The 25,680-nt window shown below is 49.1% G+C and overlaps 1 protein-coding gene across 6 annotated transcripts in view; it reads right to left on the reverse strand.

Annotated features, from left to right (window-relative positions):
- Positions 1-25,680, reverse strand: part of LOC144784299 (WW domain-binding protein 2-like) — a 431,126-nt gene that overhangs the window by 26,285 nt on the left and 379,161 nt on the right. For 4 of the 6 annotated variants that reach the window (XM_078662996.1, XM_078662991.1, XM_078662992.1 and 1 more), the window contains 2 exons: positions 17,787-17,879; positions 16,278-16,361 (listed from right to left, as the gene is read on the reverse strand). In XM_078662996.1, the coding sequence (XP_078519122.1) occupies positions 16,278-16,361; positions 17,787-17,879 (177 nt within the window). The remainder of the gene's footprint in view (positions 1-16,277; positions 16,362-17,786; positions 17,880-25,680) is intronic. The other 2 variants (XM_078662993.1, XM_078662994.1) reach the window with 1 other exon arrangement.

Here is a 25,680-nt window from a genome sequence, read left to right on the forward strand (position 1 = left end):
CGCATCTCGCGTGAGAGTGCACACTCTGCACCCGAGTCCCCTGGGCCTCCTAGTAGTAATCTAACGATTCCCTAGTCCAGTCCTAGCGATTCCAAAGCCTATTAGAACTGTTACTTACCTGCTAGTAATTCGCATTCCACTTTTAAAGTATATGGTTTTTCGTGCCCCTCGGGCATTTGTGTAACGTGCTAACTTAAAAGTATTTTCGTAAGAGTTTTTGTTGTGTGCTTAGCACCCTGTCCTCATAAAGAGTACAGGGTTGTTGTGATTCTAATAAATACATCGTTTATTTTCATAACACTTGTGTGGTGTCCTTTCACTGGGTGTTCAAGGGGTAATGTGATGGTAAAACAGCTGGCTTAACACGCCCTCTAGAGTCTTAGCCTTAGACTGCTCGTATCCATGCTACTAGGATAGCTGGTCTATAAGGTTGACTTACAACCAATCATCAATAAGGGTTGTTTGGACTGATATATAGTGATCACTAGAATAGTGAACACTGCACATCAGGCCAACTTCTCACAGAGTGTGAGTCACAAGCAACACAACAGCTATTGTACGTGTCCTAGGGCAAATGTCATTTACCATGAAGTCATCAGTGAACAAAGCTTGTGTGATATCATAGCAGTTTTTAAATCTGATGTATCATACCACTTTTTAGTTCCACAGTGTTGGCAAGTTTGAATAGTTATCCTAATTGAATGGTCTCCTTTTTCAGCAATCTTTTTATCGTGCTTTTAATTTTTCTGTAGCATTTATAGAAATTGTGGATTTAGATGATACATGTGCCCCATGAAATGGCCCCAAGCTATACCAGTGCTATTAGGTGCAAAGAAAAAAGCAAATGTAGGCAAACAAGAAGAGAAGCTAGCAGACAAATCAGGCCAAAAGGGTCCATGGAAGGAAAGTAAAGAACATTTGTTTCAAATATGAAGTTCATAATCTAGCCCTGGTAACGCAAAATCTATGGCCCCAGTCAATTTGCATTTTGTTTGGGGGACAGGCAAAAGCATAATACGATCAACTGATCTCAGTGGCCTACAGACACATACCTATTGCTTTTCTATCCAAGGTAGCAAGGGGCTAACCCTGAAAGAAATTATCATCCAGACATTATCATCCAGAATCGTGCCCTTTAGTGGAAGCCAATATATTGATTATATATTGATTTCCATAGGTGGTGAACTGGGTGTTATTTTCATGTTCCAAATGTTAGACAAACTTTACAGTTGGGGGTCAGTAAATATACTCCACCTCAAGAGAGCCTTTTTCTGCTAGTATTTCTGAAACTACAGTTGAATACATACTCATTTCTCTATGCAGCCTTTCGCTACTTTCAACTGTATGGTCTGAAGAGCTATCCCTAAAATGGGAATCCAAACAATCCCCATAGAACTTCTGGTATTTCTTCTACTACTTAAAATTTCCATTTGGTTCACACGTCACTGTCCCTGTAAGACATACTTCCTTCTGTGCCTTGTGCCACTTTGTAAACCTCATCTAAGGAGCCACGCTGTTAAATTAGTTTCACCTTCAGCATTGTCTGTTTGATGGAGTCTGCGTTGGGTGCAACAACTACATATGTTGATGTAAACTATATGCCTTTGCATTAACGCCTCAAATGGATTGGGGAGACCAAAAAGTTCTATTGTTAAATACTTGGCAGTTGTGTCACAGAATGATTTAGCTCAACCCTAAGACTCATTATTACTTGATTATATCCTGGTTTGAGAGCGTTCACTAAAAGCAGTTCTCTCATTTCTAAATCATAATTCCTCTCCCAGTTGAGCAAAGGGTTTTAAACTCTTGTCAGAAAGGACCTAACCTTAGAGTGTGGGTCAGACTCTCAGCTTTCTAGTTTCTGATGGTGTATAATCATACCAGGTGCAACAAAATGTTATTTGTAGGACAATGGGCCTCGCTTAGACTTTTGGAGGGAATCCAGGGGCTGACTTTCCTCCACCTTAGGGATAGTATCATGGAAGAAATTCACTCTGGGGATTAATATTTAAAGTTCCCTCTTAAAATTGGACAATTTCCAATTCACTCAATACTCCAAATGATGGCCCATGTTCTGTACTTCGTTTACTGAAGAGCTATATTGTAGTTATGCCAGCTTGGCGCTTTCTGCTTCGCTCATTTGTAGCCTCTAGTCAATGCGGGCAATGTAGGGATTTTCAAGTACATCTACTGTGGTATTTGGTATACCAAGTAACACAAATGTTTGCCTCCAAACCTAACATTTTTAAAGTAATTTTTAAAGTAGGACTCTTTGAGTGGACTTCTTTGAGCTCTATTACCCTTAATTAAGTTTGAATACCTCTGAACCCTATGTGCAACATTATAGATGGACTTTCTTTTAAATATATAAAGCAGGGCTCAAGCCTCCTCTTCAGTGAAATATACACATGGACTTGTATGTAGTCCTAGATCTATAGGACAAGCATTTCTCATTTTACTTTTATGGAGATAAAGCCTTTTTATGGGGCAGCCCCTCCACAAAAGATTAAGATTTGTTTTAAATTAAAATGTGCCAACATTAAATGATAATCAATATGGCAAAATAATTACTGTCCAAGAAATCTGTGCTGACTGGAAAGTTTGGGATTGATGCAAGTTCAAGCTAGTTGAGCTAGTGTTTACTTATTGGAATACATTTGTTAAGTCTTTACAAGAATAAAAGTAAAATATTTGCAGAATAAACTTTGCTTCCTCCACACATCCAATCTAAGAACTTATTATTCCTTCTGGTTGTCTCAACTTGTTGTTATAATATGATTAACTTATTTAGGCAGGGCAATACTATCACATGAGAATTAGGAAGCCCTTGGAAGCTCCCTAACTATCCTGCACAAATGGGGTGAACCTTGAAATCATTTAACATAACTGGGACACCGAGGGGCAATTGGAGGCAGAGATTAGATGTTCTGTTGTAGGGTAGCCTCAGAGAATGGTGCAGAAACCTAAGTGTCATTGTTTCTTACTCTCCGGCACTTTTCAAAAAAGTGTATTTGTAAGGCACACGCTCACTCATCGGGGCATCTTGGGACGGACTGCAGATGTGTTTTGTAACCCAAATCAAAAGAATTAATTGTATTTACCTAGAAAGGCAGACAAGAAGAGGGGAGCCACTGGGATTCAAATCTTTGACCATAGGGTCAAAGTGGATGCATTACCTCATCACCCCTCCCTCACTTCAATTAATTACACCATGAGGCGTCCTGCCTCCACAGACACCAGCAATCACAACGCCTAAGTCCAGGATATGAACACCACAAAGCTGCTTGGTAGGGTTGCACTGCGATGCTCTGGGAGCACATGGTATCGTTAAGCTGACAAAGATGGTGATCGACCAGCTCTGGGGGTTTGCCGCCTCGGTGTAAAAAGAATTGCAAGTATCTCCCGAAGTAAGTGCCTCTCCTGCTGAATTGTGAGGGACCTTTTGGGCTGGTATCATTTTTTTTAATGATATCTTTGCGATTTGGAGAGTTTTTATTATCTATGGCAGACTAATTAGAGGAATGTGAGCCCAGTGACCTTGCAGTTCTGGGTGCATTGTTGGCTCATTATCGCCCTGGGATGCACTGATTGATTGGTTTTAAGTAGCTCATTTGGAATTTAGTGCCCCAACACATCATTTATGTACTTCTAGTTGGAATGCCACTACGGAGGTAAAAATGCTTGCTAAGAAGAGGCATGTTGCTGCTTCATCTTCATATGAGGAGTATAGATTTTGTAGGAGGAACAGACCTAGGGGTCCGCCTTCTTTTCCCCATGGGAGTTCTGCATTGATGACTGCTTCTGAGGTGCACAATGTGACTGAACCAGTGTTTCATAGGCTCTAGCAGTGGAGTTCTTGAACAAGACAAAGCATCTGAACTTTCAAAAACCAGCAGTTATATTCTAGTGTATCTGTCCTTAGCTTCAGACTGTAACGTGCCCAGTATTTCATCATTGGCCAAGTACATAAGGAGAGAGGCGATTCCAGAATTGGTGGACCACATCAAAGACAATTTGAGGTATTCCCCCTGTTCCTCACCTGAGGATTCAGGAAGCCTTTTTCCACAATATGAGAAACCTCATTATCTTGCTCTGCCACTGCATAATAAAGTAATGATTTAATCTTCAAGGAATGGAAGGATGCAGAGCACTCAAACATGCCCAGATTCTTACAGAAAACATACATGCTTGAAAACTCATTAGATTTTATACCGCACAAACTGAAGATTGATGCGACTCTGGATACCGTAATTGGGAGCACTTGTATCAAACCAGAACACCGAACTCTGTAGATAAGAAGGTGGACAGTGCCCTGAAAAAGGTTCTTTTCAGAAAAAAACTTCCTCTTCCGGCTGGCACCTACTCAGAATATGTTGCTCAGTCCCTGGTCAGAGACTTCGAGAACTTAGCGGGGCAACACAGGGGGGATTGTTCAGATCTCCTTGTCCATATGGAATCAGAAGCTAAGTTGTTTTTTGTATGCCTTTTCTGACATATTAAGTTCTGCTGTGGTGTCTTCAGGGGCTTCAAAGAGAAGCTATAATGAATATCTTGATGAAGAAGTGAAAAACTGGTACTTCAGAGAAGTCCACCCGGTTGAATTCTTTAGAAAAAAGTAGGTTTATAGAATCAGATTGATACAATTATCACAAAAGCATATATGGACAGAAAACATGTCTTACCATGCGGGGTGAGAGGGGCAATGGTCTTTTTCAAATCATGATGTCGGTATTCTTCTGCCCCTGCCAAGAAAGATTCAAGGCCATCATCTTCTCAAAGGAAACAATTTCAACCAAAGAAGGTATTAGACTATACTGAGCCAGCAACCCAGCCAGGTAGGTCCTGACTACTATTGACTGCAGCTTGATCTAATGTGGTAGGCAGAAGGATCAAGAATTTTCTTCCAGTTTGGCAGAAGAATATCTTGAATCAGTGGGTTGTGAGCAGAATCAGGAACGTTATCTTATAGTCTGTGTTGCTTGTCCTTTAGATTTGGAAATCATCTTTACTCCCATTCCCAGGGAAACAGTCAAGCGCCTACGGAAAGAGATTCTAGCACTATGGAACATGAGGGCAATACTTTCAGGGCTACAAAAGAAGGCCAGAAAGGGAGTGTAATCTATTCTTTTTTTAGTTCAAAAAGCTACAGGAGCTTACAGGCCAATGCTGGACTAAAAACGAGTACATTTGCGAGTGGAAACAATTCACTTCATAATGGTGACGCTGCAGAGCATCATTCTTATAGTTTCCGATCCGGGCATTCTCTCTCCGCCATAGATCTGCAGGATGCCTCTTTGCACAGCCTGATACATGAAAATCACAGGTATTTGCAGTACACAGTGGGCACACATCATTTCTGGTTCAGGACTTCTGGAGTGAAATCAGCCTGGGGATCCTCACCAGTGTTAGCACCATTGGTGGCATTGCTTCATCAGGAAGGAGTCTTCCTTCTCCTGTATCTAGACAATTGGCTTAGCTATTCCTCGTCAAGAGCTCGGGTAAGGCAGCATATTGAGAGAGTTCTTTCAATGTTAAAAACAATGGGTTTTGGAGAACCTAGGAAAGTTCCAGCTGGAGGCTTTGCAAGAGTGAATTTTGTTCTAGGATCAGGATTTTGAACAGATATAGGATTGGTGACTCTTCCAAAGGGAATAGTTCTAAAGATCTGGTCTCACATTTCGAATATTTCAGCTCCTACTGCAGCAAACTGGTAGCAGACACAGGGGGATCTGGCTCCAATAATATTTGTTGTGCCTTTGGCCAGATTCCATTGCCACAAGATCATGAGACATATCTTGGGTTATTGGAATCCTGCTTCTCAGAATCTCAGTCTTCAAATCCCTCCATCTCAAGAAATCTTTCAGGACCTACATTGGCGGATGGATTTTAAGGATCTGTTGAAAGGCGTTCTCTTTTCCCCTTCTTCACCGATAATCAGTACGATGGATGCCAGTTCAATAGGATGGGAAGCCTGGATGCAAAACCAGCTGGTTCTGGGACACTGGACACTATTTTACGAACTCAGATCCTCCAACTTGAGAGAATTGGAAGCTGTACTTCTTGCTCCAACGTCCTTTTTCTAGGGCCCAATACATTGTTGAACAGGACTGAAGTATTACTGCAAAGTTGATTAACAAAAGGTGGGGGAGGGGGGCAAGATGGGTTCTGTTGTCCAAAGTTGCAGACCACATTTTCACTTGAGCAGTGCTGAATGTGACGTTGATATCAACAGTTCACAGTCAGAAGTCTGAAACATGAATGAAGACAATCTGAACAAGATGATTATGGCCTCACAGAAATTTTGTTTGGATCCCCAGGTGTTCGCTTAATTGTGCCACGTGCGGCAGAAACTAATGGTCGATCTTTTTGCCTCACCTCTCAACTCTATCTCAGAGATATTTTGTACAAGGGGGAAGGAGAAAGGAGCACTGGCAGGGGGAGAAGGAGGTGATGCTCTCTCCTGCTTATTGCTTTTAGTCTCCTCTAAGTGTTCTCTCCTTTTCCCCCAAATCTCAAGTTTTTGATCAAGGAGAGAGTACGCCTCTGTGATATTGATTGCTCCTGCTTGGTCCCGATCATGCTGATATCAATGAGGACCTATCCTCCTGTGTGTTGGACCCGGCCTCGTGGCGTGGTCCTACCCCTCCCGCATGGCGGGCCCGGGACGACATCGGCCTCTGTCGACCCGCCGTCGACCCCCCTGAACACGAACCATCGACGAGAGCAGCCCCCCCGCAACCCACGGCTCTCCCCCCCTGGGACCCCAGCGGACCCTGCTCGCCAACCCTGCCGGTCTGGCGAACATGCCAGGCCACCATCTCCGGCCCGACTCCATCTTGGGCCCATCACGTCCCGAGCACGTGGCCGCAGCCATCCCTGGCCCCGGCCCCAGCGAAGCCCCGACATCGAGGCACCAAGATCCTCCCAGGTGGTAGAGTGGCCACTTGGCGGATCCCGGAGGAGGGGAGTTTCGATGGGCCTCCAGCCATCCCCGGACGACTGGTATCGATCGCCCTCCGGCCTCCCTGGGCCATGGCTCCACCCCCCTGCTGGATGTCTGGACACCTTCATCCCGGCCCCTCTGACCCCCAGGCGCGAGGGTCCGGACATCAAAGGACTCCAGTCCTATATCTGGGCCAGCCCTGGATTAGGACTCCAGTTGTATCTTGGAGTCGAAGCCCTGCTGACCTTGTCGTGGCTGATCCTGATCCGAACTCTTGCACCTGAACCATCTTCGAGGCCCTGCTGACGCTGTCGCGGCCTGACCAAGCTGAACCATTTTCGAGGCCCTGCTGACGCTGTCGCGGCCTGACCGAGCTGAACCATCTTCGAGGCCCTGCTGACGCTGTCGCGGCCTGACCGAGCTGAACCATCTTCGAGGCCCTGCTGACGCTGTCGCGGCCTGACCGAGCTGAACCATCTTCGAGGCCCTGCTGACGCTGTCGCGGCCTGACCGAGCTGAACCATCTTCGAGGCCCTGCTGACGCTGTTGCGGCCTGACCAAGCTGTCGCGGCCTGACCAAGCTGAACCACCTTCGAGGCCCTGCTGACGCTGTCGCGGCCTGACCCCTTGAACTATCCACGCCCTAGTTGGTGCCAAGACTGTCCCGCTACCCCATTATTCCCGAAACCACGACTTTATAGATCCCTCGATCCCTGCCTGCTAACCTGCTACGAACGTGCCTTCATTTCTTATATAAAGATACTTGTGAATATTCCGTCGTGTGGTGTCCGTCTGTAGTAGTGTGATTGCTCAGCTGGTACGATTGTAGGAGAGGAGCCTCGCCAAGGAGGCCTCCCTACGGCGCTCGGCCTATTCCATAGAGAGAGGTGAGTCTCGGGGCGGGCAGTCAGACATCTTCTGTCTCCCCTGGGATCGCCTTTCCAACATTGGTGGCAAGCGACGGGATCCGAGCCCGGGCAAATCGTACAGCGAGTAATTTGCCACTACTAACAGAGACCCACAACCACGATGACTACTAAGGAAACCGGAACGACCACAGAATTCCAGAAGGAACGATTAGAGGAGTACACCCATAAAGAACTCAAACAATTCTGCAAAGCCCTGGGTATCGCTACCACCGGACTAAGCACAAAAGACGATTTCAAAGACGCGCTGCAAACGTGGGTGGAGACGGGAGCTACCCCACCTCAGGCTAACGATGACATTATCCTAGAAGTACCCCTGAGTACGGTCATAGCCCCAGTGGAAGAAAGAACCGCCGACAGAGAACCGGGCCTCTCCCACGAAGACGCCCGGGAGTGAGAGAGGAGTCGGCTCCATGAACTAGAGCTCGCCCGACTCCGGCTGGATGGAGAACTTCAATTAGCAGAAAAGAAAATGGCCATTGAGCAACTACGATTAGAAGGAGATCTGGAAGAGAGGCGGAGGCAAAGGGAATTGGAAGAAAAAAAGCTCACGTACGAACACGAGCGTGGCCTCAAAGAACTAGAGATCAAGGCCAAGACCGAAGAGGCTGGCGCCGCGATAACCCGGGACCCTCCACCTCCTGCCGACCCGAAGGTCCACATTCCCAAAGATATCGTCAAGGAATACTACAAGAATGACGATATCCAGCAATGGTTCAAGGCGTATGAAGTTGCCATGACCGCGCACCGCATCCCGCGAAAAGATTGGGGTGCCGGCTTATGGGGGAGATTTGTCAGCGAAGGGAGAGACACCCTGCTCGAGCTGGCCGAGGAAGTGATGTCCTCCTATGACCACATGAAGGACGCCCTGCTCACCCGGTATGGCCTCACCCCCGAGATGTACTGACAGAGGTTCAGAGACTGCAAAAAGATCCCCGGTACCACGTGGGTGGAATACGTAAACTTTTATAGCCGGGACCTGGAAGGATGGATAAAGGGCAGCAAAGTGTCCACCTACGAGCAGCTGTTCGACCTCATCATTTGGGAGCACCTCTCCAACAACTGCTTTGTCGAGCTCAGACAGCATCTCCTCGACAGCAAGCTGACCGAGCCCCGAAAACTCGCCGTCGAGGCTGATCGATGGGTGAGCACCCGGGTCCCCCGGACCCCGATAGGAGAAACGGAACGGAACGGAACGGAACGGCCAGGGGCACCCCCGCCAGCGTGGCGGCGGAGGAGGCCAGAACAGGAGCCGAGACTTCCCGTCGGCCCCGGGCCGGAGCCCGCCTCGGGGGTCCCCCCAGAATAAACCGTCGCCAACCCTGACCAGAAGAGGACCCCCTCCAGCACGGCCGGGGCCCCGCCCGAACATTACTTGCCACAGATGCCAGCGGCCCGGTCACTATGCCAGTGACCCCCTCTGCCCCATGAACCAGCGCCCCGGCACCACTGGGCCTCCGACCCGCCAGTTCGCTGCTGCAGCCCTGGGGGAAGGGGGAGAACAAGGCGAAGAGGTCTACAATGAAGATCAGACCGAGTATGAACCGGCCGCCATGGCCCTAGCCTGCCTGGGCGAAAGAGGCATGGTCCCCCAAGCCCCTCTACCGAGCAACACGCAAAAATACCGTCAGTGGGTCCACATCAATGGACGACGGACCGAAGCCCTCCGAGACACGGGAGCCAGTGTGACGGCCGTCCGCTGCCACTTGGTGACCCCCGAACAGATCATACCCAACGTGCGATGCCCCGTGAGGGCCGCCGACAACTCCGAGACTCTGTGTCAGATGGCCCGATTCCCCTTCGAATGGGGGGGGGGGGGTGTCGGGCACCCTCAAGGTAACCGTCCGGGACGACGACGCCCCCGTGGACTGCCTCCTCGGAAACGACCTCGAGAGCTCTCCCTGGGCCCAAGTCGAGCGGAGAGAACATCTAGGAATGATGGGACTACCAGAGTGGGTCTGCGCTACAACCCGATCTATGACTGCCCGGGCCCCGGCGGCACCCGAGGCCACCCCGACTGAAGAGCCGGAGTGGTCCGCGCCACCACCGCCCGCAGTCAATGAAGAATCCGAGCCCGAGCCATCGGAGCATGACCGAGAAGGCAGCGCCGAACTCTGCGACATACCCGAACTAGCACAATGGCGCCAGGAGGGTGGTCCCACCCGAGAACAATTCCGGCAGGAACAGAAGGCCTGCCCCTCCCTCGAGGGGACCCGGCAGCAAGCCACAGCCCAAGCTGCCGGGGACACCTCGGGGTCCCACTGGGTATACTGGGACCACGGCCTCCTATACAGTGAACAGAAAATTGCCAGCCGAGTGTTGGTGGTCCCCCTACGATTCAGAGACTTACTCTTGAACCTGGCACACGATGTGCCCCTCGCCGGGCGCCTGGGACAGGACAAAACTTACAGCCGCCTGGTGACCCATTTCTACTGGCCGAAAATGCGCAACGATGTGCATAACCACTGCCGCACCTGCCCGACATGCCAAGCCAGCCGAAAGAGCGGGGGAAGGTGAAGGCCCCGCTCCAACCCTTTCCAGTGGTGACCACTCCCTTCGAGCGAGTGGGGATCGACATCGTGGGGCCCCTGGACCCCCGAACCTCGCAAGGGCATCGCTTCATCCTCGTCCTGGTGGACCATGCCACCCGCTATCCCGAAGCCATCCCCCTACGAACCATAACGGCTCCCGTGGTGGGCCGAGCACTGATGGGGATCTTCTCCAGAGTGGGGTTCCCCCGAGAAGTCGTGAGCGATCGGGGCACAAACTTTATATCGAAGTATATGCGGTCCCTGTGGCAACAGTGCGGGGTCACATATAAGTTCACCACCCCGTATCACCCCCAAGGGAATGGACTTGTGGAGCGGTTTAACCGAACACTCAAGGGGATGATCCAGGGCCTAGAAGAACCCCTCTGCCGCAAATGGGACGTCCTGCTGCCCTGCCTCCTGTTCGCCTATCGGGAGGTACCACAGAAATCCCTGGGGTTCAGCCCCTTCGAACTCTTGTACGGGCACCCTGTCCGAGGTCCCCTCAGCCTGGTCAAAGAAGGCTGGGAAACTACAGTCCAAGACGCACCGCCAGATGTCTACCGGTACCTCCTGACCCTCCGAAGCCAGACTCGGAAGTTCCGGGCCCTTGCCGAGGCCAACCTTGAGGCCAGTCAGGAAGACATGAAACGCTGGTATGACCAGAACTCTTCATCCATCGAGTTCGAGCCGGGCCAGCAGGTCTGGGTCATGTCCCCGGTCGAACCTTGTGCCCTCCAGGACAAATGGTCGGGCCCCTTCAAAGTGATCGAGCGCAAGACCACCGTCACCTATCTCGTGGACATGGAGTCACCCCGAAACCCCCTCCGGGTTCTGCACGCCAACCGGCTCAAGCCTCATTTTGCCCGCACAGAACTGAGCCTGCTGCTAGCTACCGATGATGGGGCCGAAGATGACTCCGAACCCCTGCCCGACCTCCTGAGGTGCGCTGAGAAAGACGGCTCCGTCGAGGGAATCTCTCTCTCCTCCGACCTGGCCCCCGCACAGCGCCAAGACTGCCAAGAGCTGTTGGGGCAATTTACGGACCTGTTCTCCCTCACCCCCGGGGTTACCCAGTGGTGTGTCCACGATGTCGACACCGGGGACAGCCAGCCAGTGCGACACCGGGCCTACCGAGTTCCCGACCGAGTTCGGGCCTGCATCCAGACAGAAGTTACCAAAATGCTGGCCCTGGGGGTGGTCGAACCCTCCGACAGTCCCTGGGCCAGCCCAGTTGTCCTGGTCCCCAAAGACGCCGCACCTGGCACCCCGTCAGAACTCAGGTTTTGTGTCGACTACCGGGGACTAAATGCTGTTACCAGAACCGACGCACATCCCATCCCCAGGCCGATGAACTAATCGACCGCCTGGGAGCCGCCAAGTACCTCAGTACTTTCGACCTCACAGCAGGGTACTGGCAGATCGGCCTCACCCCTGGCGCCCAGGAGCGATCGGCCTTCTCCACACCCGATGGCCACTTCCAATTCAAGGTGATGCCCTTCGGCATGAAAAACGCCCCAGCAACCTTCCAGAGACTGGTGAACAAAGTGCTGGCGGGGCTAGAAGAATTCAGCGCCGCCTATCTAGACGACATTGCAGTATACAGCCTCCACTGGGCCGAGCACCTGAAGCACCTCTGGGAGGTCCTGACGGCCCTCCGACGGGCCGGACTAACTGTGAAAGCCAGCAAGTGCCAAATAGGTCAAGGGTCCGTGACCTACCTGGGACACCAAGTGGGGAGCGGCCACGTGGCTCCCCTCCAACCCAAGATTGACGCCATCGTGGCATGGGAGCCCCCGGTCAGCCAGACAGCCGTCCGAGCCTTCCTGGGGCTCACCGGATATTATCGGCGCTTCATAAAGAACTATGGGAGCATTGTGGGTCCCCTCACTGAACTGACCTCGAAGAACCGGCCACAGAAAGTACCATGGACACCCGCGTGTCAGGTGGCCTTCGAGACTTTGAAAACAGCCATGTGCACCGCCCCTGTGCCCCAAGCCCCTGACTACAGCCGGGAGTTCGTAGTCCAGACCGATGCCTCGGAGCACGGCATTGGGGCGGTCCTATCTCAGATTGACCCCGAGGGGATTGACCATCCTGTGGCCTTCATCAGCCGGCGGCTGCTGGCCAGAGAACAGTGATGGAGCACCATTGAGAGAGAGGCCTTCGCCGTCGTGTGGGCCCTCAAGAAACTCAGGCCCTACCTCTTCGGCACCCACTTCCGGGTCCAGACTGACCACCGGCCCCTGCGGTGGCTGATGCAGATGCGTGGCGAAAACCTAAAGCTGCTGCGATGGTCCATCTCCCTCCAAGGAATGGACTTCACTGTGGAGCATCGCCCTGGCAACGACCACGCCAACGCTGACGGCCTGTCCCGCTTCTTCCGCCTCGACGAGGAGAATACCCAGGATGATGGGTGACTCTCCCCGCCTTCAGCTGGAGGGGACGTGTGTTGGACCCGGCCTCGTGGCGTGGTCCTACCCCTCCCGCATGGCGGGCCTGGGACGACATCGGCCTCCGTCGACCCGCCGTCGACCCCCTGAACACGAACCATCGACGAGAGCAGCCCCCCTGGCAACCCACGGCTCTCCCCCCCTGGGACCCCAGCGGACCCTGCTCGCCAACCCTGCCGGTCTGGCGAACATGCCAGGCCACCATCTCCGGCCCGACTCCATCTTGGGCCCATCACGTCCCGAGCACGTGGCCGCAGCCATCCCTGGCCCCGGCCCCAGCGAAGCCCCGACATCGAGGCACCAAGATCCTCCCAGGTGGTAGAGTGGCCACTTGGCGGATCCCGGAGGAGGGGAGTTTCGATGGGCCTCCAGCCATCCCCGGACGACTGGTATCGATCGCCCTCCGGCCTCCCTGGGCCCTGGCTCCACCCCCCTGCTGGGTGTCTGGACACCTTCATCCCGGCCCCTCTGACCCCCAGGCGCGAGGGTCCGGACATCAAAGGACTCCAGTCCTATATCTGGGCCAGCCCTGGATTAGGACTCCAGTTGTATCTTGGAGTCGAAGCCCTGCTGACCTTGTCGCGGCTGATCCTGATCCGAACTCTTGCACCTGAACCATCTTCAAGGCCCAGCTGACGCTGTCGCGGCCTGACCGAGCTGAACCATCTTCGAGGCCCTGCTGGCGCTGTCACGGCCTGACCGAGCTGAACCATCTTCGAGGCCCTGCTGACGCTGTCGCGGCCTGACCGAGCTGAACCATCTTCGAGGCCCTGCTGACGCTGTCGCGGCCTGACCGAGCTGAACCATCTTCGAGGCCCTGCTGACGCTGTCGCGGCCTGACCGAGCTGAACCATCTTCGAGGCCCTGCTGACGCTGTCGCGGCCTGACCAAGCTAAGCCACCTTCGATGCCCTGCTGACGCTGTCGCTGCCTGACCAAGCTGAACCACCTTCGAGGCCCTGCTGACGCTGTCGCGGCCTGACCCCTTGAACTATCCATGCCCTAGTTGGTGCCAAGACTGTCCCGCTACCCCATTATTCCCGAAACAACGACTTTATGGATCCCTCGATCCCTGCCTGCTAACCTGCTACGAACGTGCCTTCATTTCTTATATAAAGATACTTGTGAATATTCCGTCGTGTGGTGTCCGTCTGTAGTAGTGTGAATGCTCAGCTGGTACGATTGTAGGAGAGGAGCCTCGGCAAGGAGGCCTCCCTACGGTGCTCGGCCTATTCCATAGAGAGAGGTGAGTCTCGGGGCGGGCAGTCAGACATCTTCTGTCTCCCCTGGGATCGCCTTTCCAACACTGTGCCTTTCTCGTCTGGCCTTTCCGATACGCTATCAGGCTACCCTGTCAAGGTTTAGGCTAGTGGCTGGGAAGTTGAGAATACAGGGTTAAGAAGGAGGAGACTCAGATTTTTTGGCTACAACACCGCAGACTTCTAAAAGTGCATCCAAATTAAGACCTTATTCGAGACGTTAGGATTCTTTCCTCAAGTGGTGTAGTTCAAGGCATGCCAACCCAAAGTAGTGGATGTAGTCCATATCTTTTCTTTCCTTCAAGATGCGTTTCACTTGTGTCTTAATTTCACAACATTGAAGATCCAGTGGGCGGCTATCAGGGCTTTCAGAAGCACAGGTCTAGAAAGTTATGGGTGAGGTGAGTTTGGTGCGGATGGTGCAGTGTTTATTCACAGGGTTTGATAATATTCATCCTCTTGCCAAGCCTGTTCTTCCTTGGGGCCCAATACTTGTGCTATATGCACTAGAATCAGTGTATGTTAAGGTGCAATCATAAAAACATTTTTTTCTGGTGGAAATCACATCCGCTTGAAGGCTTGGTGAGTTGGAGGCCCTATCATATAAGAACCCATTTTTTCAGAGTGTTTAAGGATGAAATCATCCTACATGGGGGTCCCTCCTTTGTTCCCAATACATTCTTCATTCCAAGGGGAGCAAGAGGGTGTCTTACCAAAATTCTTCCCTTCTACTACTAATGAGGAAGTTAGAAGAGGCGTTATCAAGTACCTGGTAAGGGTATCTACCTTTAGTGACTCAAGCTCTATTTGTTAATTCTGGACACTGTGAATGGAGGGGCTAAGTCGTTGGTACCAACTCTTAGTAGATGGATCAGATCCTTGCTCATTTTAGCATATAAGGTGGTAGGGTTTTCTTCCCCTCTAAAAGTTCTGGGCAGGTGGACTAGTGGGATGTCAGCCTCTCTGACAAAAATTCATGGGGCTTCCATTGAAGACATATGCTGGGCTGCCACCTCCATGGTCAACTCCATGTACTTTTTATTACCATTTTAGAGTGATGCAGGATTTGGACTTCAAATACGTTTTTGTATACAGATTTATTTTTTTAATGAAGTGACAATAGGGAGTTTGCTTGTTATATATATATTATTAATTAATTAATAATTATATTATTAAAGTAATCTACATTCAACCAAAGTTGTACAGGTTTTGCTTTGGTACAGTTCATGGTGATGAGTTTAAGATAGGTAGGAAAGATGAAGTAATGCTTCCCTCACTTCAATTAATTACTTCCTTCCATCTCCAGGCCAACTTAAGATGCTGGGTCTGTTGCTGTCTTCAAAAACAGGGTGGAAAAAGAGAGTGGATGGTGTTTTGTTCAGGAATAAATGTTATGATTGGTGGTGTCTGTGGAGGCAGAACTGTTTCATAATGTAATGAATTAAAGTGAGAGAATCTGAATCAGAGTAACACAATTACCTGTAAGTAATTGAAGCAGAGGTCCACTGAGCCACCTGACCCAGTAATAGATATCATTAATCACTTTGCATCTAGAATCTGCTGTTTCATACCCAGGTTATTAAATGATGGCAAATCTTTACGCCAGGTAGCACATGCTGTACGAGACCTGCTAATGCCCTCAGGAAAATAAGTAAATTGCCCAAGGCACATTTCCAAATGTGTACATTAACTAAACCACCATTTCAAATGGGATCTTTGTTGGTAAATCTGAATTAAAGCCCCATACAATAAAGCAGAAAGATTAAAGCCTCCCAAAGACTGAGAAAACTCTCCAATCAATGAGAAGAAGCAAAGTGAACTTGTATTGCAACAACTTCTCTCTCTCCAAGGAGATGATCCAAGGAGAGTTTCAAGTGACATGGACCATTCTCACTCACCGCCCTCTTAGCGATTCTAGCAGGGAAAGCCAAGTATATTTTTGGTTTGGCAAATCAGTCTTTAACCCTACCAGTGGTAATCTTCTGGATCTCGGCATATAGCACTTTGTAGGGTGGTACATGGATGGGTGCATTTATGACTCCTACATGCTTTGCCTTTTCAGGCGATGCACATAGCACTTGAATGACGCTTTTCTCCCTCTCTGGCCCTATTCATTACCAAGATTTAGTCACTTCGAATGAAACAAGCACTGAAGGTTCACGTCCTTACGGGTTTGAGGTGCCATCCGAACTGAGTAGCTGTAAATCGAGGCAGTCGGAAATGACTGGAGATGAGGTGAAGACGTCAAAGTATCTAAAAGCAAAAAATTGTACATCTGCTTACATACATTAACATAAGATGAAGTTATAATAAGGCAGAACAGCAATACTCTTTTTAACCAAACAAGCAAACATGTTTTTTTAACACTTTCTAACAATCACAGGCCAAATGCATTGGCAAAGCAAATAGGAAACCTGTTGGTTTTGCCAATGCCTTGTGTTGTGTTTGTTAGCAGCTGTGGATACATGCTCATCCGCGAATAGGTTTGTTAAAACTAAATAAATCCATTCAAAGATAACGGCCATGGATGCGTGCACAACCATAGCAGCCATCATTGAAAGAATGTTTAATATTTTAACAAACCTATTCAAATATGGCTGCAGTGGATGCAATCTTTGAGTTTGTTTCAATGAGGTTTTTGTCAAATGGGCTCTACAAATTTCCAGACCCAAAACTTGCAGACTTCGAGACTTAGGGCTTGAATCCGATCTTGGCAGACAAGGTTACTCCGTCACAAATGTTCCATTATCTACAATGGAATTTGTAATGCAGCGGATGGGATATCCTTTACGTTTGTGACAGAGTATACCATCCACCAAGATCGTAATCAGCCTCTTATGCTAAACTAGTGTTCAGATGATCTACTTCCACAGCACACCTCTGGGACTCGCACCATAGGAGATGTTCCAGGCTCAGATTTCACCTGTACACAGCACCAGACACCTTGTAAATGTGGTATCTGAGGGCTGGGGCTCCTCTCCAGAGCTCATCTCTGTCTCTACAGTCTCCATTTGTGTTCTGGGGGGCTGGGTCAGAGGTGCTGCAGGATACCAGACCTCATGGTAATCATGAGCTTTAATTGTTGGCCCATATTTTGGTGTCTACAATTATGATTTTAGCACATCAACTTTGAAAATTTTAAAATAACTAATACAGGTATGTGGCATTCTACTAGCCCGCACCATCTAGTAACATATGCCCTTTTGGTACCAGCCAATACAGACCTCATGACAGTGACTGATCTAAGTTTACTCAAGGCTATGGATGCAAGTGGATTTTTGGTAAGGATTTTCAGTTGTCAGCGAGTGACCTCTTGGTGAGGGCGGATTGTTGGGCCTATCGCCAGAACATTCAATATGCTGTCAGTGTGGACCTCATATGTAAGTGGGCTCTTGGTGGGGACAGAGAGTGGGCAAACACCTGCTAAAAATAGACTGTTGATTGCTGGTTGATGCATGAAGGAGACAATTGGGCAGTGGGTAAACATACTGAGAGACTCTTGGAGATGCATCTAGTGGGCCTGTGAAAAGGCATTCAGTGGACTATTAATAGTGGCACTGAATGGGTGCATGGGGTTACCCCCGTTAATGCCATTAGTTGGTGAGGACAATGAGCATGAACTCTGGTAGGCTATAAGTGCTTTGCAAGAGCACTGAGTGGGCACACATGTTCACTCACCTGCAGAAGCCAGGCTCTTGATCATTCGGTAGCAATCAGCTGCTCCTTCGGAGTTAAATACCACAGAGAACTTGATGGTGCCCTGGCAAGAACCTGAGGGGATGAAACTACAATGAAAGAACGAATCAGTTCTGCAGGAAACCCCTCCACCAGGGACAGGGACATACATGCCCAATACTTGTTCCCAAAACAATTCCCTTCAGTCTCTACTTGCTTTGCCAGAGGTGAGGAAAGGCATTTTCAAAATATATCAGCATGCTCCTTAACTCCTTCATAGCATTGGGACAGACCTAATACTTGTGTTTGGTTTCTTTTACCTTCTGTATTATATATCCACCCATGACTTAGATAAGCAATATTTCCACTAAAATTAAGTCACCTTGGTCACCTTCACAGCCAGTGACAGGAAAACATCATCCTTATACTTCATCACCCCAACTTTACCTTCCCAACAGGTGGCACTTCTAATACTTCTTCCATTCCATTTCACTAGAATGATACCTTCCACATCCAGGACTAAGACAGAGCTCCTAAAACTAACATTTGTACTACCTGGTCATAACTATTGTTATCTTAAGATGAACCTAAAGGACGGAAATGTGTGGCCTTCTTTGATACATAATTGGCCTAGGATACATAATTTTTTGATGTTCTTATTTGCCCAGAAAGGCAAATAAGAGGGGGTATTACTATACAGAATATATTCAATATATAAAAGTAATTTAAATACACTCTATTGCGTCAAAGGTAAAGTTACTTACCTTCAGTAATCATTAGCTGGTAGATACTCTATATAGCCACAGATTTCCAACCTTAGAATTATCCCAAAGCGTCTGACTGGATCTGGAAATGTTCCCTGAGCAGTACCCCTACACTCCAGGCGGCGGCGTAATTTGGCTTCACATGACATCGTCCACGCTGAAAGTGACGTGCTCGGGCCTATATAGGTGCGACCTCAGTGCGCCGACGCCAGTTTCTTTTTGCGACTTCCACACAAGGAGGGCCGAGCCATAAAGAACGATGACCCTTGGTATGGAAAACTAGGGCCCTGAAAGGGAAGAGCCCTGCCCCTAGAAATCTGTTAGCAGAACAGGGAGGATGTGTGGGTCGGTAAATATTCTGCAGCTAGATAGTGTCTCTACCATATAAGGAGTTACCGAAGATAAGTAACTTGTTTAGCTGATAGAGACTTCTCGCCGCAGATTTCTTACCTTAGAATACATACCCAAGCAACACCATCCCCGGAGGTGGGTTTGCGGACCTATTTCATATAAGGGAGTCCTGCAGGACCAAACGAACAAAATGTCCATCTCAATGGACTGGACTGTCCAGGCAGTAGTCCTTTGTAAACGTGTGCAAGCAGACCCACGTAGCTGCTTGGAAGCTGACCAGTACTGGAGGTTTGTGTGCTAACGCAGTGGTTGCAGCTTTCGCTCTGGTCAAGTGAGCACGCAAACACTGCAGGGGGTTGCTTCTCAGCCAAACCATAGCAGATCTTGATACAGAGCACGATCCATCTGGAGCTGACCCGCTTCTGCAATGCTCAATCGTTCTTCGCTCCGACATACCTCATGAAGAGTTGGTCGTCCACAGGGAACTCTTGTATGCGCTCAAGGTAGAACAACATTGCTCTTTGTTAGTCCAGACAGTGATGTCACTCTTCTTCCTTGGAGGGATGCGGCAGAGCATAAAATGTAGGCAGAGTAATGGGCTAGCCTACATGAAAGGGAGTAACCACTTTCGGTAGAAACAAAGCTCTCGTAAAAAGCACCAGTTTGTCTGGGTAGCCGTTGAAGTAGGGAGGCTTGGATAATAAAGCCTGAAGCTCACTGACCCTCCGGGCAGATGTCATAGCCACGAAAAAGGCTGTTTTGATGGTAAGGAGCCGAGTAGACAATTGTACAAACGCTCAAAAGGAACACACATAAGAAAAGTGAGGACGAGATTAAGTTCCCACCGAGGAATAATGAAAGGGGAAGGTTGAAACAAATGTTTCAAACCTTTAAGAAACTCTTTACAATAGGGGAGTTAAAGAGGTATGGCTGGTGAGGCAACTGCAAAAATGCAGAAATAGCAGAGAACTAGCCCTTTATAGTGCCTCAAGCAGATCCCTGCTTGGCAAGAGAAAGGATGGAAAGGAGAACCTGCGAATGGGAGGCAGAAAGGGGACAGATGTGTCTTTCTGTACACCATGTCACAAATTTTCCCCAACGGCAGGCGTATACCATCTTGGATGAGGGACACATGGCTGCCAAAATAATGTTGCAGACTTTGGGAGGAAGGTCGATAGCTGTCAACTGTCACCGCTCAATCTCCGCACAAGAAGGCAAAGAGTTGACAGGTTGGGGGGAGGATCCTCCCCTGCTGCTGCGACAGAAGGTCCTCTGGACAGGGCAGCCTGATCGGAGCATCAATGGCAATGCTCAATAGCTCTGGATACTAAATGTTTGGTGCTGAGTCCGAAGTCACAAGGAGGACTGGTCCTGGTTGTTCCTGATCTTCTTGAGAACTCTGGGCAGGAGTGGTATGGGCGGAAAGGCATACAGGAGGCCTGAACTCCAGTTGGGACGAAAAGTATCTCAGAACCGCCATGGAAACTCCAGTGAGCACAACTGCTGACATTGCGAGTTCTCTTCAGTGGTGAATAGATCTAACCAGGGCTCCTCCAACTGCTGAAAGAGACTTTGCACCACCTCCGGATGGAGACACCATTCGTAATCCGCTAGGCATCTTCGGCTGAGTTTGCATGCTCTGGCGTTCAGAGACCCCGCCAGATGTTTAACCGCCGAGGATATGCCTTGATGTTCCATCCATGTCCAAAGGTGCAGACCCTCTTGGCAAAGGGTCTAGAACCCCACCCTGCCTGGTTTGTTGCAGTACCACATTGCGGTGGTGTTGTCCATGAGCACCTGCACCAGCCCTCCCTTGATAGACAATAGAAAGGCTATCAATGCCAGCCGGATCGCACAGTGCTCTAAAAGGTTGATAAGGAGTCCCAATTCCGCCAGAGACTAGACTCCTCTGATGTGCACCTCAGATCAGAACAGATGGCCGCCCCATCGCAGAAGTGACACATCTGCCACTACAGTCAGATCTGGTTGGGGAAGGGGGAGGGATCTCCCACTGACCTAATCGTAGTTTGTGAACCACCCCTGCATATCTTTCGCAGTGCCCTCTGAGACCTGGACCATGTTGGAGAGATTCCTGTGATGCTGCCCCCACTGGAACTCCAGGTCCCACTGCAGAGCTTGCCTATGCCAGTGGGCATGTGACACAAGCAGGATGCAGGAGGCCAAGGCACCCAGCAGCCTTAGAGCCAGTCTCACCGAAATCCAGGATAGAGGCTGAAACATCGGTATCATAGCCTGAATATCCTGGGCTGGCCGTTCGGGAGGATAAGCCCTAAAATGCACTGTGTCCATAACAACTCAGATGAAAGGGCGCATCTGAGAAGAGGTCAGGTGTGACTTCGGCACATTTATAGTGAACTTCAACGAGTGCAGGAGGTCTGACGTAGTCTGGAGGTGGGAGAGGACTGCCTGGGACGACCCCTCCTTCAACAGCCAGTTATTGAGATCGGGGAAGACTGACACCCCCGATCTTCTTTCAACAACCACCATCATCTTGGTGAACAGCCGAGGGGCTCTAGTAAGGCACATTGAACTTAAAGTACTCTTGGCCTACCGCCGTGAACTGCAGATAACATCTGAGGGCAGGCAGGATGGGGATGTAGAAGTATGCATCCTGCAAGTCCAACACTACCATCCAGACTCCCAGGTCCAGGGCAGACAGCCTTTGAGCGAGTGTGAGCATTTTAATTTCTCCTTTTTCGGGAAGAAATTGAGAGGGCCCAAGTATAGGTTGGGACAAAGGCCTTCATCATTCTTGGGCACCAGAAAGTAGTGGGGATAGCAACCATGACCTGCTTCTGATGTTGGCACCATCTCCATGGCTACCTTGGCCAAGAGAGCTGCTGCTTCCTGGCAGACTTAGGGGAAATGGTTCTCCGTCAGCCTGTCTTAAGAGGATGGCATGGGTGCAAGGGTAGTCACGAAGCGAAGGTTGGTGAAAGACTCCAGCTATTTTTGAAGTAAGTTTGAACTGTGTACTGCATTTACCAGGATGCAAAGGGACGAAGTGTGCTGGGACTGTGAGGCAGTGTGCTCCCAACCCCCATTCTGTTTAAAAGGCTCCCTTGAGCCAGCAAGCTGGCGAGCTTTGGAGGTGAACCTGTGTACCTATGAGTGGTACTGTGACCTGAGAGGAACTTGGCAGCATTTCCAGCAACCCCAGATGATTTCTGCTGCTCTCTACTGATGAAGGGCTTAACCCAGAAACACGTGTCTAGAGATATATATGTCTGCACCAACTTTGGTGAAAAACTCCAGCTATTTCTGAAGTAAGTTTGAACTGTGTACTGCATTTACCAGGATGCACAGGGGCAAACTGTGCTGGGACTGTGAGGCAGTGTGCTCCCAACCCCCATTCTGTTTAAAAGGCTCCATTGAGCCAGCAAGCTGACAAGCTTATGGAGAATCAACAACAACACGACGATAAAGTGGGACCCAAGGGAATATTTAAAGACCAGGCTCTGGATATATTCCCAACAGATACGTAACAACAAAAGAGTACCAGAGGGTCTTAAAAAGAAGAAAGTGGGTTAGCAGTGTGTGCAGCCATTCAACAGAACCCTTTCACCTGACCTATAGGGGATGGTAATCAATGACACCCTGGTAGATGATCAGAGATACCCATCAGTCACCACTCTCTTTGAATCTTGTTTCTTATTGTCACTTATTATTATTTCTTTTATAACTGCAGTAGCATATATTTGTTGTTAAGGTCCTGAAGAAAGCAAGGACAATCTTGTCCACAAATTGCTGAAACATGTTGACCTGGTTCCATTTCTAGACAGCTAAATTTCCTAGACTGTCTTAACAAATTTTTTAATGTTGGCGGAGTGAGTACCACCCAAATGAAATTTGTTCTGTACTCCCTCATCCAATTTTAAACACACTTTTATTTTGTTACTTTTTCACATAGTTTTTTGCACTGCACTCCATCAGTCATCTTACACTTCACCACTCATTAGTATAGAGAAGTGGTACGCCATTCTACCTGTTGTTTCAGTCGAGGGGATCTAGTAATATTCTGGTCTCCGTCTTTCTGAAAACAACACATCTGAGTAGATGGTTTTGGAGGAATCCCAAATGATGAAGAGCTTTGGAGAATCACCTGTGTGCCTGTGAGTGGTACTGTGACCTGAGAGGAACTTGGCAGCATTTCCAGCAACCCCAGATGATTTTTCTTTTCTCTCTAAAACTGCTGCTTTCCACTGATGAAGGGCTCAACCCAGAAACACGTGTCTAGAGATATACTGCCAAGTCTGCACCAACTTTGGTGAAAAACTCCAGCTATTTTTGAAGTGCGTTTGAACTGTGACCTACATTTATCAGGATGCAAAGGGGCGAACTGTGCTGGGACTGTGAGGCAGTGTGCTCCCAACCCCCATTCTGTTTCAAAGGCAATGGGAGTAACAGCCCAAAAGACATGCGGGGTTCACAGGCCACAATGTCAGGCTGGTAGAAGAATACATCTTCTTACCTAAGGTGAGTGGCAGGGAGTGTGCCAGGGTTTACTTGGGAAATGGAGGCTTGGATGACCAAGCTTCCAGGGTGGGATGTTTGATGTGGAAAGAGGGGTTGGGGTTCCCTGGGGCAGTCGATGGCAGCAGGCAATTGTCCTGTTCAGAGGAGCCCCTGTGCAGTGCTTGGTTCAGGCCCCAAGCAGGACATCCGTGAGAGCTTCATTAAATGGGAGAAGTGGTTCTGAAGGGGTGACTCCCAGCTGAAACACTTCCGTCAAGACGTTACTCTTGACAGCCAAGTAGATCAGATGAAGGCTCTCCTCACCACCATAGCAAATGTGGCACCCTCCGGAGCCACAGTATCCATACCAAGCCAGTATGAGGGGAGGTGTCCTGTCCAGTGGCGTCTGCCAATTCCTCATACCAGTCTATATCAGCATCTAGGGTCTGTTGTTCTCATGGTCCAGTGGCCCCTCTAAATCTTCTCCAAGCCCGAGCCCATAGGACTAGGGCTCAGACTTTGGCTTGGAGGGCATGGCATCAGTCAGTGTTGGACGATGCCCCTCCGGCTCCATGTTGGAGTCGGGATGCGAAGGGGAATGGCACCAGCAGCCTGGGTGTGTAGACACTAGAGCCAGCTCCAGTGAAGGTCGAGGTGGCATGACCGTCGTCAATCCAAATCCATCTGTAGATCCAAGGGGCTCAATAGCACTAAGGGCAGGCCCGCTGGCGTGGAACTAGTAGGAGCCCAAGGCATTCCAGCGGGGAAGGGCCGCCCAAATATGGGGTTCATGGCCACAAAGAATTCTCATAGTTGGGCAGCGGTCATTCAGGCTCCCTGAAAACTCAGGGAGGCACAGAGACGGCCCAGGTGCAGGCTCAACCACAGAGCCAGGGTTTAAGTGACGAAATGTTCTCATCTCGTCAGATGACTTCAACGGATGGGGTGAAATCAAAAGATCTATTTGACCTCTTGCTTTTCTTCTATTTGTGGAACTTACTGGAGTGGGATGACTTCAACTGACACGAAGATCAATGGCTCCCAGACCAACCCTAGGCCCTTCCGCTTGACAGGATCATGACCGTGGGAAAGCAAGTGGCAAGGAGCTTGAGGGATTGCTTCCTCTGGGCCTTGAGGTGCATGGCACAACTGTCCAGGCAGGTCTTGACATCATGGTCATGCTCAAGGCACCAGAGATAGATGAGATGTTGGTCAGTCACCAACATTTGCCTGTGACATGCGCCGCAAGGCTTGAATCCAGCCTTTCTCATGGACATCCCTACCACATAAGGACAAAAAACATCTTACAAAACTTCAACAAAAAGTCGAAAAGCTCAGCCATAAAATGACTGGGGTTAGGTCTCCTCAGATCTGCGTTGAATGGTGCAGAAAGAAAAGAACTGACGTCAGAGTGCTGGGTTGGCAGCTATATAGGCATCGCACACATCACTTCTGGTGTGGATGACGCAATGCGGAGCCAGATGATGCAACCTTCCGGCATGCAGGGGTACTGCTCATGAAAAATGACCAGATCCTGTTTGACACCTGTGAATAATTCCAATGTATGGAATCCGCGGTGAGAAGTCTCTATTTGATTTAGTTTTTAGCATCATATCTATACAGTAAGATTGTATTACATTGCTACATATCTTTTTTGGGCCATGTTGCACTTCCTTATAAAGTGTAATATGGTGCGAAATACCACAATGGTGCAAATTAACATCATTATGACAACTTTACTAAATCCAGCAAAGAGAACTGAAGAATTCTCAATACAGCTTAACTCCAAAATTAATTAAGGATATGACTCCACTTGCTACCTACTTGGTGAGAACCATATCCTATAGCTGTGTACAAAGTAAGGGATGTAGGGACGGGAGGGTCACAGTAACAATTCCCATAATTCTGTGTTACTCTTTTCATTTCAGTACCGTCTTACTCCAAGGGCTACGATAGATAGTACTAGTATTTTGTTTTCTATCCTCTACACCTTAACCCACATTTTACTCAAGTTAAACTGATACACACCCATAGTATACAACTGTCATGTATTGTTCAAGTATCTCAGAGATTTCACATTGTCTTTGTTCTTTTGTACCTACAAAACTACATACCAATTCTACACTCACAGATGCACCACATGTATTGCTCTATACAACAACCAAAAAGGCATAAGCAACCAAACTGCATTAAAACATCAGGTATATATCCAGTTTAACATGAATCGTAGATCACACTTAATTTTACCATCAAAACTGTAGCAGGACTCTATACACTTGTTGGCATAACACAATCTTTATATGTAG

This window comes from Lissotriton helveticus, chromosome 10 (genome assembly GCF_964261635.1).
Source record: "Lissotriton helveticus chromosome 10, aLisHel1.1, whole genome shotgun sequence".
Lineage (NCBI taxonomy): Eukaryota > Metazoa > Chordata > Amphibia > Caudata > Salamandridae > Lissotriton > Lissotriton helveticus.